This window comes from Myotis yumanensis, unplaced genomic scaffold, assembly GCF_028538775.1.
Source record: "Myotis yumanensis isolate MYYU_CA2020_CCGP unplaced genomic scaffold, mMyoYum1.0.hap1 SCAF_17, whole genome shotgun sequence".
Classification (NCBI taxonomy): Eukaryota; Metazoa; Chordata; class Mammalia; order Chiroptera; family Vespertilionidae; genus Myotis; species Myotis yumanensis.
This window is the reverse complement of record NW_027223768.1, coordinates 27,122,309-27,135,950: the sequence shown is the minus strand read 5'-3', so window position 1 is coordinate 27,135,950 and position 13,642 is coordinate 27,122,309. Positions and strand designations below refer to the sequence as shown.

The 13,642-nt window shown below is 39.2% G+C and overlaps 1 protein-coding gene and 1 pseudogene across 3 annotated transcripts in view; one reads left to right on the top strand and one right to left on the bottom strand.

The window, feature by feature from the left end:
- The window catches only part of KCNK2 (potassium two pore domain channel subfamily K member 2), a 151,222-nt gene that overhangs the window by 118,874 nt on the left and 18,706 nt on the right, over positions 1–13,642 (top strand). For all 3 annotated transcript variants that reach the window (XM_070396722.1, XM_070396723.1, XM_070396721.1), the window contains exon 6: positions 4,085–4,224. In XM_070396722.1, the coding sequence (XP_070252823.1) occupies positions 4,085–4,224 (140 nt within the window). The remainder of the gene's footprint in view (positions 1–4,084; positions 4,225–13,642) is intronic.
- On the bottom strand, positions 11,684–12,710 carry LOC138996096 (5-azacytidine-induced protein 2 pseudogene; annotated as a pseudogene).

Below are 13,642 nucleotides of genomic sequence, written 5' to 3'. Positions count from 1 at the left end.
TAGCTTAATTACTGTAAAGGCAGCTGGAGCTACGGCTTAAATCTGAGGACAAATGGTTTTACTAATCGCTCTGTCCTAAGTCAGTGGAAATGTCAGGAGTGGGAATACCGCCTCCCTCAAATTTTTAGGAAACATCTGGGGAGAGAATGAGTCCCAAGCATTAATGACAGCCCACACCTTTCCTGGGCTACATTGGGTACCTGTAGTTTAATCTGCTGGATGAGATTAGGCTGTGGCTGGTTTCCTTCCTTAAGCACCAGGGAGAAGACGTCCAGAGAGCAATGGTGACTTTTAAAAGAGGCTGTCACATATCATATGCGAGTCAGGAAGAGAGTTATTTTAACTACTTGGAAAAGTTTATAAGATTCCTGAAACCTGTGTGCTTCCACCCCTCTTTGCTATTTTTATTGCCATCTGTCTACTCTCCTGTAATGATTAGCCAAAAGCTCTTAAAATGGAAAGGATCTGTGTGCATATTTTGGGTGGCAACAAAGAAAACAGCAGTGCGGTGACTGATCCTGCCAAGTGGGTGAGGATCCCAGAAGTGCACAGTGGGCTGTAGCGTCCTGCAGGCCGTGTCTCGGGAGTGTGTGGAAAGAGGGGAAAAATATTACAGAGTGGCAGAGTGGACCTGGGGGTAGGGAGCTTACAGGGAGTGAATCCAGGACAGAGAAATTACCTTGCGTCCTTACTTAGCAAGAGACCCATGGACAGGTTTCCTGACTGTAGCCAGATTAAAATTAATACTTCTAACAGCCAAGACATTTTTTTTGAATGTTTTCTAATTTAAAACAAATCCAATAGCTCTTTTTAGCAACTTATCTGCAGATAATTTAATTTGGGTAAGATTCTTGGATCAAGTGAACTGAATAAGGTGGAAATTAATTCATAAGTCTCGGCTGTCAGAAAGTGGCCAGGCTTTGGGAGTTGTTTGACAATACTCCATATACATTAGTTTTTCCTAGATCTTTTGACTGCTGGTATTTCATCTTAAGAGTGCCAATTAAGAATGGGAAACCATTGCCCCCTCCAGTCCCCTCGACCGTGGCTTAGAATCCGCTGAAACTTGTGGGGTAAACATTTTGCCCAAATAGAAACCTTTTAGAGATTAAGCTAATTTACTCTTTTCAAACTGTGACATCCTGTTTATAAGAAGGAAGATTTATAAAAAGTCATCTTGAGCTTGATCTGACTCCTCATATCAACATTTTGGTGAATTTAAGTGTTAAATGAGTCACAGCTATTTGGATGAAGATTTTCTGGTTTTGAAAGAGAAAGTACTCGGAAAAAATGTCATTTTGGTTTTATTGAAATGGAAACATTTGAAAAATAGAATTCACTAGTGAGCCTATCATGTGACAAGTTTCCACACATTTCTTCAGTCACTTTTGTGAATCTATGGAGCTGCATCCCCCAGGGCCAAGTCTTACCCATAGTGAGATGCATTTAGCCTCCATAATCCTTTCCAGAAAAGATGTTTTTTAAAAAACACTGCACAAGGAAAAAAATTTTCACAACATTTTGAAGGTAACATTATTTACTTTGAGATGTATTCTTAAATGAAGTTAACATTATTTGCCTGATAGAAAAACAGTCTCCTTTTACTCTGACCCTTTAATACTTGAAAATGTCATTGCAGGCAATTCGAAGTTTAATTTAGATAAAGGAATGTTACAGTCAAAATTTTATACTTGATTTAAAAAAAAATCCTTACTCAAGGATATGTTTCCATTGGCTTTTAGAGAGAGAAGAAGGGAGAGGGAAAGAGAGAGAAACATCGATGTGAGAGAAACATTGATTGGTTGCTTCCTGCATGCGCCCCAACCAGGGATCGAACCACAACCTGGGTATGTGCCCTGACCAGGAATCGAACCCAAGACCCTTTGGTGCATGGGGCAATGCTCCAACCAATGGAGCCACACCAGCCAGGGCATTATATTAGTTTTTTAATGAGTAGTGCAGTGATGGCGAACCTTTTGAGTTTGGCGTGTCAGCATTTTGAAAAACCCTAACTTAACTCTGGTGCCGTGTCACATATAGAAATGTTTTGATATTTGCAACCATAGTAAAACAAAGACTTATATTTTTGATATTTATTTTCTATATTTAAATGCCATTTAACAAAGAAAAATCAACCAAAAAAAATGAGTTCGCATGTCACCTCTGACACGCGTGTCATAGGTTCACCATCACTGGAATAGTGGCTACTTATTAGCTGTTTTATGATTGGATGGGCCCCTGTTTAAACATCCCAGTCTCTCTGCTATTGATCCTGTAAATTTAAGGATCCTACTGGGTATCTCCACCTGTTTGTACTTCAAGCACATCAAACCCATCATGTCCCAGTTTAGGTTGCTTCTCTCTTCTTTGTCACTCTTCCTTCCCCCGATTTTCCTGTTCAGTTGCTGGCACATCTCCCACGTGAGGGCCTCTGGTCATTCTAGACCAGCCGTGGGCAAACTACGGCCCGCGGGCCGGATCCAGCCCGTTTGAAATGAATAAAACTAAAAAAAAAAAAAAAAAAAAAGACCGTACCCTTTTATGTAATGATGTTTACTTTGAATTTATATTAGTTCACACAAGCACTCCATCCATGCTTTCGTTTCGGCCCTCCGGTCCAGTTTAAGAACCCATTGTGGCCCTCGAGTCAAAAAGTTTGCCCACCCCTGTCTAGAGCCTTCCTTTTACTTATCACACCAACTAACTGGTTGTTAATGCCTGATGACTCTGTCTTCAAAATGCCTCTTTTTCCATTCCAGCCTCAACTCAGGCACAGTAATTTCTTAGCTCCTTTAGAACAAAACTTTCTAACGGGTTTCCCTGTCAGCCCTTCCTTTCTGCCACTAGATCTTTCTGTGCATATAGTGAAACATGAATATAGGTCTTACCTTTCTGTCCACTTTTACCTACTCCCCATTGGTGTCAGGAGCCAGTCCTTGCAACCTGACACAACTTCCTTTTTCTAGATTCTTCTCTGCTACCCATCTACTCCCTGGCACTCATCCATATATATATATAGATTTAGCTGCTAAATATCTTTTGAATATACCACACATTTCCACCTAAATATTTCTCTGTTTTGATCCTCATCACATAAGACTCATTTTCTGTCTACTCACCCTCCTCCTTCCAGAAGTAAAAATCCTTTCTTCTGTGTCCTCTCTTAGCACAATTTTATTCTTTCGCTTTCACTGGATATATCCCATTATGGCTAATTGTCTATGTGAGGCTTTCTCGGGCTAAATTACGAATTTCTTAAGAGAGAGCTTTCTTTCCATCTCTTGTGGAAAAAAAAAAAATCACTGTTCAGTGTTTGGGATTTAATATGCGTCCCATTAAAATGTGCTGAAGGAGGGATGTGTTGAAATGTATTCACATTCTCATACGTGCAGTCATTGTACCAAATGGGTGGAGAAGTAAAGATTAGAATGAAGCAAAAGAGCTCCTTTGTCATTTTTTTTTCTTGAGAGCTAGAGATATAAATTTATGACAAACATGGGAATTCCAAAAAGTCAGAGAACAGAGAATGACAGCATTACCTGCAAATTACTGTTTAAATGAGACCTACCAAGGCATTGTCTCTGCCATTTGTTATCAATCTATTGGATTGATGATTTTAAAATAAGAACCACTCTTTGTCCAGGTTATCATTGAATTGATTGGGTAGCATGTATTGACTGGTTAGTATGAATTGGTTGGTAATAAGGTAATTTTACTCAATTAAATGTATGCCAAAGAATTAATGTATATCATCTCTGTCTTCCCCTTCTTAAAACTGAGGTGGAAAGAGACCTTGGAGTAAGTAAAGTGCTAGACTTAATTATAAGACACATTGTAATAAATAAAAAAAGAAACAAGGAACAAGAAAATATTATGATCTGGAGAATTAATGAAATTTAAACTGGTTGTTGAAAAAATAGATAAGGATTGCATGAGGGAAAGGAGGAATTTCATGTGAAGGAAATAACATGAGTCAGTTGACAAGAAAATTGCTGATTTGCAAGCCATATTTTAGCAAATGTCTATATTGTTAACATTTATGAATTTAAAGTTATTTTGTTCGCCTTTGTTTTCGTTCTCACAGGTGGATCCGATATTGAATACCTAGACTTCTATAAGCCTGTCGTGTGGTTTTGGATCCTCGTAGGACTTGCTTACTTTGCTGCTGTCCTGAGCATGATTGGAGACTGGCTCCGAGTGATTTCGAAAAAGACAAAGGAAGAGGTAAGAATTAAGAAGTTTTCAAAAACACTTCTATTTAGCTAATTTAATAAACGGTAACAATCTTTTTACATTTATATTTTAAAGCAGTATTTAAATGTTATTTAATTTTTAAACATTTATGTTTGGTATGAGTTTGTTTTACACAGCTATCATGTGAGTTACAATTCATTCACTTACCAAATACTAAACACTCCTATGTTCCTGATGCTATCTAGGTTCTTAGGGTAATTTGTGCTAAAAAGGATGTAATTAAAGTGTTTTTTTCATTAGTTCTTTAGTTTGTTTCATTTTTTTCTCTCAAAGTATGTATAATAGAAAATTATAAAAGTATAATAGAAAATATATTTGTCAAGGTATCAGTAGCATGAAAAAGTGAATGTACTGTGGAATATTGAATTTAGTCAAGTATTTCCTTTTTTATGTCTACATAAATGTGTGGTAGTCCAGATGTATACAAACACATATATGCCCAAAGTTGTATGTGTTTTGGCCAATTTCCTTATATACTAATTTTAGCTGCTCAAAAACATACACTTTTACATATTTTAAACAATTGTATATATAGAAATGAATATCAGAATTTTGATTCATTACATTTTAGAAAATTTAAAATTTAAATCTGATTTTGAAATTACAGAGCTCTGAAATTAAATTTTGATTTAATATTTTTAGGTCCAGAAGTCCTATTAGTTTGAATGTGATAGAATAGTATGAATTTTGTGTTTTTTTGTTCTGGTTGTTAGCAATTTTACTAATTTTTTTCAGAGAACAAGTCTATAAAATGTGCACCCATTGTTTTTCTTTATCCCCTTCAATTCATTATCTGCTGTTCATAAGCCAAGAGACATCAGTGTCAAAATCTTTGATTGATACAAGCAATGATCTTTAAACACACACCCAAAAGAAATAGAATAAAATAGGATATGATAGAATTAATTCATCTCTACAGACAAAACAATTTTATTTAGAAATCCTCAAGTCATATGATTTCTTATAAATACTGAAGGTACCCATGGTGATTAGAAAGAGTATAAGTTATCCAGTAGTTCCCTTCATGGATACTATATTTCTCAGCTGGGCATTCACGTGTTCAGTCTGTATGCATTCATCTATATCTTAGTTGCACCATAAAACCAGTCTTTTTATTAGGAACAAATCAGCAAGACAATATTTGTTTGACGTTGTACTTTAAATCATGTGAAAAGTTCTACTTACAGTGGTCGGCAGACTGCGGCTCTTTAACCCCTTGAGTGTGGCTCTTCCTAAGCCTTAGGGGTACCCTAATTAAGTTAATAACAATGTAACTACCTATATAGTTTAAGTTTAAAAAAATTGGCTCTCAAAAGAAATTTCAATCAATGTACTGTTGATATTTGGCTCTGTTGACTAATGAGTTTGCCGACCACTGGTATAGGACATCAACTTATTTGGCTTAGCCTTAGACAAGCTCATTCTGTGTGTGTGTGTGTGTGTGTGTGTGTGTGTGTGTGTGTGTGTGTGTGAGAGAGAGAGAGAGAGAGAGAGAGAGAGGGAATGAATTATGATTATTTTCACTATAATGTATTTTCAATGTACTTTGAAGGATCTTGAGATGCTAAGGAAAAAAAGAAATTGTAAATAGGAACTATTTTAGATAACATAGCCAAAAGGAGAACTTCTCAAACATCTAGCCATAAACTGGCTTTCTTTCAAATTGTTTCTTAGAAACACGCACATGCCTTTATTTTTTAAATAAAATAGAACTGTACAAAATATATCTCTTATAGTTAAGAAAAGTAAGTTTGTGAAATATATCTTATACACATATTATAAACATTCTACATATTATATACAAACATACATTTCTACATATTATATACATATGTACATACTAATAATATTGTGGATCACAGTTTGAAAGCCACTAAGGCACATATAGAACAGGGCTAAATTTTGTCTGCATCACATTGCCCTATTTAATTAAACATTCAGGAATATTTGATTAATGTTTTAAAAGCGGTCTGTTAAAAACCAGTGCTTTGGGGATAGGACTGATGGTGCAGAGCTTCTTCAGAGTAATGAGATAGCCATCTGGACTAGTGCTCCAGCTGCCATTGCAAAACACCACAGACTGGGTGGCTTAACTGTCAGAAACGGGTTTTCTCACAATTCAGGAGGCTGGAGGTGCCAGCAGGTTTGGTGTCTGGGAGGTCTCTCTCCTCAGCTTGCAGATGGTGCCTTCTTGCTGTGTCCTCATGCGGCCTTTCCTCTGTGCACATGCGTGGGGAGAGAGTGCACGGGTGGCTTTCTTCTTCTTATAAGGACACCAGGACTGTTGGATTGGAGCTCCACACTATGACCTCATTTAACCTTAACCATGTCCTTTAAGGCCTTATCTCCAAATACAGTCCCATTGGAGCTTTGGGCTTCAACATCTGAATTTGTGGAGAATGCAATTCAGGCCATAATAGCATTCTTTGAAATAAACTTAAATTTCTACATAAATTGGTTTATTTCACATGAAAAACAAGTTTGTGTGCCTACTTATGAATGATCTTCATGATTGGCAACCAAAAGTGTGAGATATATCATTGTGTTTTCATGCTGTTAAACACTGAAAAGTAGTATTGTTTTTCCTTTTGGCTTCTACCTCGCCTTGTGAGTAACATCCTTTCTGGTGGCTGCATCTGTAAGAAGTTCATGGGAGTGAAGGCCATGAACAAGTTCATGTGAATACTCTGGAGCTGCAGCTGCACCATACAGCTGAGCCAGTTGAAATGGGACTGTCAATTCAAGCAGATGCGTGTTTTCTAATGTAAAATGCTGTTTCGGGAAGTGACAAAATCAGGTCACAAATTTAACAGAAAATGTAAAGAAAGGGAGGGAATGACAATTTATAATTTATCTATAAATCATCAGGACCAAAGTTTTATAAATGAAATACTACTAGAATTTCTACAACTCTTGAAATAAGATTATTAGATCATTTTCATTTTGAAATAACTCACTAAAGGGCATAATTAAATAAAAACCAACTAAATGCATCCTAGTTGTCATCTTTACATAGATGAACCATGCCACATGACCGTTCGGTCTGTATTTCTTACCTTCTAACCTAAACCGTTCCAGATACCCCAATTTTTAAATACTCCCTACATGTTTAGAAGCAACAAGGTTATTTCTAGTTTTTAATTTTGATGAATGAAAATGCCAAATCATTTTGATAACTTGGAAAACTCCCTATTAAAAAATGTAACTAGTACAAAACATAAGAAAATACAAAGTAATATATTCTAGTAGCATTAAATCTCCAGTTGAAAATGCTAAGGCACATGCTTTCCTTGAATGAAAAGATTTTGACAAATAATAAATTCCAATCTTACATAATTAAAAAAAAACCCACAAATAATCTTGTAACATGATCTAGTTAGGTTATAGTTTAAAAACAAATATGATATATTGCTTAAGTATAAACATAGCACCAATTATATATGCTCTTATTTCTGTTTTTATGTTAAAATACATTGTTTCCAATGAAGACTAATTTTAATGAAAATATTATGTTTAGAAATAAGGAGAAATAGCTTCTGATGAACATGCTGAAATAAAACATGTTGGTGTGGCTAACCCGTCTGACATAGTTGGAGAGGAGATAATCAGTTGGAACGATACTGCAAGGCTTTAGAAGTGTCACATATAATTACAATTGATGTGCATTCCTCAAGGAAAATAGTAATGACCTCAATATTTTTTTCCATGGAGACAAACGACTTTCTGTAAAGTGTTTGTTTCATTATTTTTAAATCTCTAATGGAAAGTAGGTCCATGTGTAACAATAAGAATTGATATGACTACCTTTTTCTAAAACCATGTACCCTCTTTTGAGGAACTGATGTTTCCATTTAGAAAATATAGATTATTTAGGTATTCTGGATAATACAGTGATACTAATATCTGACGCAGGAGAAATAAAAATAAGACGTGGTCACAAAATTCAGAAGGCAAATTCCTAAGCAAGCAGGGAATAGGCATCTTTATTATGCATATAGTTCAGTTTGCTACCATTTACATTCCTCATGTGGGAAAGGCCTGGATTTTTATACAGTTCTTGTATTGATGTACATATACCACAGTGTTTGCAATGTTCCTGTCCATTTGTGAGACAAACACTACCACAGCCCCTATCACAACATGCTGGTGTCCTGGCCCTACAGCTGGCCATAGTGGATGGATAGCCAAGCGTCGCTGCTTTTTTGATTTCAGAGAGGAAGGCAGAGGGAGAGAGAGAAATGTCAACGATGAGAGAGAATCATTGATCGGCTGCCTCCTGCACACCCACACTGAGGATTGAGCCCGCAACTGGGCATGTGTCCTAACTGGGAATTGAACCATGGTTCATAGGTTGACACTCAACCACTGAGCCACGCCAGCCGAGCCAAGCATCAATTGTTAACCAGTTGTCTGGAGGTGTTCATGCACATGGGGATGCTCACTTTAGGACGTTGACCTTATCTCAGTCATATTAGGAAACCTCCCTTTGCTTGTGAAGCACTAGTGCCAAGAAGCCTTGAAGAACTGATATTTGGCCCCTGCACTATGAAGGGGCCTGAGAATATGGAGGGATATAGTTTTCTTCCGCTGGTTACCTGGCCAGAGAGCATTTGGTCTTCTCCGGAAGTCACTCCCTTCAGTGACGAAGCTAGGATTTGGTGGCCATCGTGTCTGGAGATGGGCAATTAAAGAGCGGTTGTGGCCTGGGCACTGGGAAGGTTGTTGTGCATCACTTTATCATTATTTCTTTTTTTTTTTAATTAAATCTTTATTGTTCAGATTATTACATTTGTTCCTCTCCCCCCCCCCCCATAACTCCCCTCCTCCCAGTTCCCGCCCCACCCTCCGCCCTCACTCCCCACCCACTGTCCTCATCCATAGGTGCACGATTTTTGTCCAGTCTCTTCCCGCATCTCCCACACCCCTTTCCCCCCCCCCCAAGAATAGTCAGTCCATTCCCTTTCTATGTCCCTGATTCTATTATAATCACCAGTTCATTCTGTACATCAGATTATTTATTCACTTGATTCTTAGATTCACTTGTTGATAGATGCATGTTTGTTGTTCATAATTTGTATCTTTACCTTTTTCTTCTTCTTCCTCTTCTTAAAGGATGCCTTTCAGCATTTCATATAATACTGGTTTGGTGGTGATGAACGTTATTTCTTATGGGAGAAGTGTTTTTAATATGAAAGGCTTTAGATGTCATTTGAAACAATAGTATTCTGAAAACCCTAGGGAGTCGTGGAAGGACTTTAAGTGAGAGGAATGAATGACCTTGTCAACAGTGAGGAAGATGGCTTAGAAACAAAGCGGGATGCAGGAAATCAGCTGGGAGATGATTGCATGGAATAGAGATCTGTTGCCTGATCACATGGGCACAGAGATGAAAGTAGGGATTTCGAAGTATTTGGGGGACAGGAGGAATAGGGTTTGGTGATTCATTAGCTATGGGCAGTAAAGAGAAAGGGGGGCACAGCTGGCCTGACTCAGTGGTTGAGCATCACCCTATGAACCAGGAGGTCAGGTTCAATTCCAGGTCAGGGTATATGCCTGGGTTGCAGTTTGGGGCGTGCAGGAGGCAGCTGACCAATGATTCTCTCTCATTATTGATGTTTCTATCTCTCTCTCCCTCTCCCTTCCTCTCTGAAATCAGTAAAAAGGAGAGAGAGAAAGAGAGGATGGCATTTATGATTCTAGCTTTGGCTGGTATTAAAAAACACAGGAAATGATAGATTTTGGACATGTTTTGATTGATGGATGGTTGGACATCTAGGTGGCTAATTTGGGTGCAGATGATTGGATATGCATGCCTGGGATGTCAGAAGGATGGGAGCTGGAGAAATAGTTTGGGGGCCTGGGGTGATCATGACATACATGACAATGGAAGTTGTGAGTACAGATGAAGTCCCCTAATGAAGATTTGCACAGTAAGTTCACAAAAGAGCTACCTTTGGAACTTGGAGTAACACCTTCATTTAAGAGGGTGAATGTAGAGACTATAAAGGACTGTTACAGCAAAACATTGCCTAATAAATTGATTCACAGTAGGGGTCTGTTGGAAGGTCAAAGGAGTTGAGGTCTTGAAGAAAAGACAGTTAAACTAATGGATCCAAATGGCTAAAGACTGTGGGGAAGAAATGGAATCCAAGAAAAGGCTGACACAATAACATAAAATAGAGAAATAAAGTAATTGGAATTTTTAGTGATGTTATGCTCCAGGGATGTCACTTCTGTAAATGTTGTCCCCTGCAATTGTGCAGTGGAGGGGGTACAGCCTAAGATACTTCTCTGGGCAGGTGCATCAAGCACAGTCCCAGAGAGCAGCATTTACGGTGTATTTTCTGGAAGCGGGATCCTTTGGAGCACAAACAGTAGAAAGCTGTGAATAGTGCTCCCTGGAGTTGAGCAAGGCAGCAGCCCTGACCCAGGGTACTGTTAGGCACAAATACATGGTACATATGGATGTTGTGGGGTGGAGGTGGAGTGGTGAGCTGTGGAATGACAGTGTCAAAGCAGCAGGAAAGGGGAAAGCCTGGAGGCTTGGAGGCCAATTAGGAGATTATTTAAGGTCTAATTCATCCCTAAATCATCCAATTATTCATTCATTAAAAAGATACATACTAAGGACTCTGTCATGAGTGCTATGTTAGGTTCTGTGTTAGGTAAGTCTTCACCTGTGGTAGTTTGGGGCTGATCTCTGTATCAGAAGGGTTACATGGTGATTCCTTTTCGTATGGATCTTTATAATGTTTGCTTTTCTTTTCCTTTAGAGATGGAAAATGGAGTTTTGAATATAAAGGCACTTAGTCTTTGATTAGTTCTTAAAATAGCTGGCTTTTACTTATTTCCCCCTCCTCCCTTTTTTTCTTTAATCTTCAGAGAGCACATCAGGCTTTGTAGTTGTTGCTTTGATTTCTAACATATTTGGGGGATGGAGAATTATTCTTTAGTTCCAATTTTTCCTTAGTATTTATTCTCTTGTTGAGATAGTAATTATGAATGGTTATTTGGAGTTGGACTATGGGCACAATATACAATGATCATTAGACTTCACAGGTTTATATTTTAATGCATATAACTCTTTTTTGTACAGTAGGTAAGAATAAAATAGAGGCAAGCCATATCACTATGGGCTATTCAAAATAAGGCATATATAAAGGGCCTCTGTTTTCTTTTGTCTTTTTGAAACACCTCAAGTTTATTAATTTATTAGTAGTGTATATTTGATTCTTAGCCAAAATGTGAAGTTGGAGGGTTGCGCTCTCATACTGGAAAATCAACTACATAATATGTTACAGTATGTGCAAATGTGTACATTGAAGAACTTTGCAAAAGTTTAATCAAAACCTGCTTTCAGTTTATTAAGTAATTTCTCAAGTATCCTTGTGGGAGGTACAGCAACCCCATGACCAAGTCATAGATCTCTTCAGAATTGATTCTTATAAAGGCAGTTTTGATTACGTTGATCCAAGTTAAGCGGGGGTGGCAGGATGGGTAAAGGCAAAGTTTTATTTTTAAAAGTCTCCCCAAATGCTGTTTCACTTGGTTTATGAGGGCTTGGGAGTACCCAAGAATTATCTTCCAAAGAATTTCTGCCATACGAGTAGTGTTCCTGAAAGTTTGAAAAGTTGTGAGGAATGGGTCTCTCGTTATCTGTCCATGATTGGAGAATTGCTTTCTCTGATAAAATCCTCACATCTCCTGGTAAATGGGAAGATGTGGTGGTGGTGGTGGGGGGGGGTGTCATTTGTATGTTGCAGTGAAATTCGTCAAGTGCAGTTTTGTGCTGTCTTTCCCAAGCTCTTCCATGAGTCCTACAGGGGCACAGGCTTTCTTGACCACAGTTGGGGTTTTCAGTTTTCTCAGTAGTTCAACCTGTACTTGAGTCACCAGATGTAAATTAGACATTTCTCTCTCCAGCTCCCAGTATACATTTTGTATACCATCACTTGAAATGCTTAGTTTCTGGAGATCTCTGCTCTGCAGATCGCCTTCCTGACCCCTTTGTTTGGCTTTTTATAGCTCTATTCTGAGACTGACATTCTTTCTTCATCAGTTCTAGTTCTTGTTCCAAGCCATGGATCTTCAGGTCACAACCCAACTTTTCCACCTCCCAGTGTGATGAAGGTGGATTTAAATGCCTCATCACCTGCTGAGTTTCCACTGCTGTTCTTAGCTGGAGTTCTCCCTCCTTAGGCAGCAGCTGTTCATTCAGGACTTTCCAAGATTCAGAGTTGTCTTTGTTCATTTTATCCAATTTGCTCTTTAAATGATCTCTATCGATGCAAACCTCTCGATATACATGATAGGCCTTATTTACTGGGACTTGCTCCCGTCCCACAGAACTTAGGCAACAGACCCATCTCAGTGTGTTGAGAGGGAGTCTCTGTGTCTCTCCGGTGGGCTTTTTCGTGGTTTAGAATGCGGACGTCACCTTCCACCAGCGTATCCATGACAGCCCAGGTCAGGCTACGCCGGGCCCCGAGGTCCATTCCCCAGCACGGGCTTCCGGTTTCCTGGAAGACACTGCTGCTTGCATTGTGAAGGCCCGCGCGTGGGGTACACCGCGGAGGGGTTCACGTTGCTTTGGCCTCGGCTGCGCCAGGACCGGCCAGTTGGCTGGGCCCGGAGGATCGGAAGGAGCCGGAGCCGGGAGCCAGGCCGAGGGGCCAAGGCTTCGAGGGAGGAGGCTCAGACCTGCCTGCCCTGGGCCCTCAGCGCCCGCGGGCTGCCCCAGAGCAGGGAAAGGTGGCCGAGGGGAGCTGGAGGCGAGCAGCACCGGCGGGAAGGGGGCTGCCGCCACCCGTGAGCTCAGCGCCCAGGAAGGGCCTCTGTTTTCTATCCCTCTGCGCTGGGGGGAACAGGTCAGAGGAGTCAGACTTTTGTTCACCCAGTGGTCTGTGTTGGGTTGTTGCTAGTCAGGCCAAAGAGAAAGCTCCTTCCCTTTCCAGTCCCAAACTCAACAAGTTGTTACTTATTTGGTAAATAGGCAATAGGAAAGGAGAATAAAAATAAAAGAAATAATAATAGAAGACGTATATTATGCTGTAAGGCCACAGTAACTCTCACACATGAGTGCATGTCTAATGTCCAAGTGAATTTTATGAACCGTCATTCTGTAGACCCAAGATCCCAGGTTACGTCTCTGTATAGTCTCAGTATTATGTTGTGGACTATGAACCATTGAGGGTCAAATGTTAGGAAAGTCAAAATACACGCCAAAAATAGGATTTGAGAGCGGTAAAACAGAAATACGTTTCTTCTAGAATAGACTTTATTTCTTTAAAAATATTAAGTGAGATAATGATGTAAAGTCCACAGCGGTCAAGTAATAATTGCCAATAAGGAAATGGAAGCACGGGGAGGTAGTAAGGTGATTTGCTTA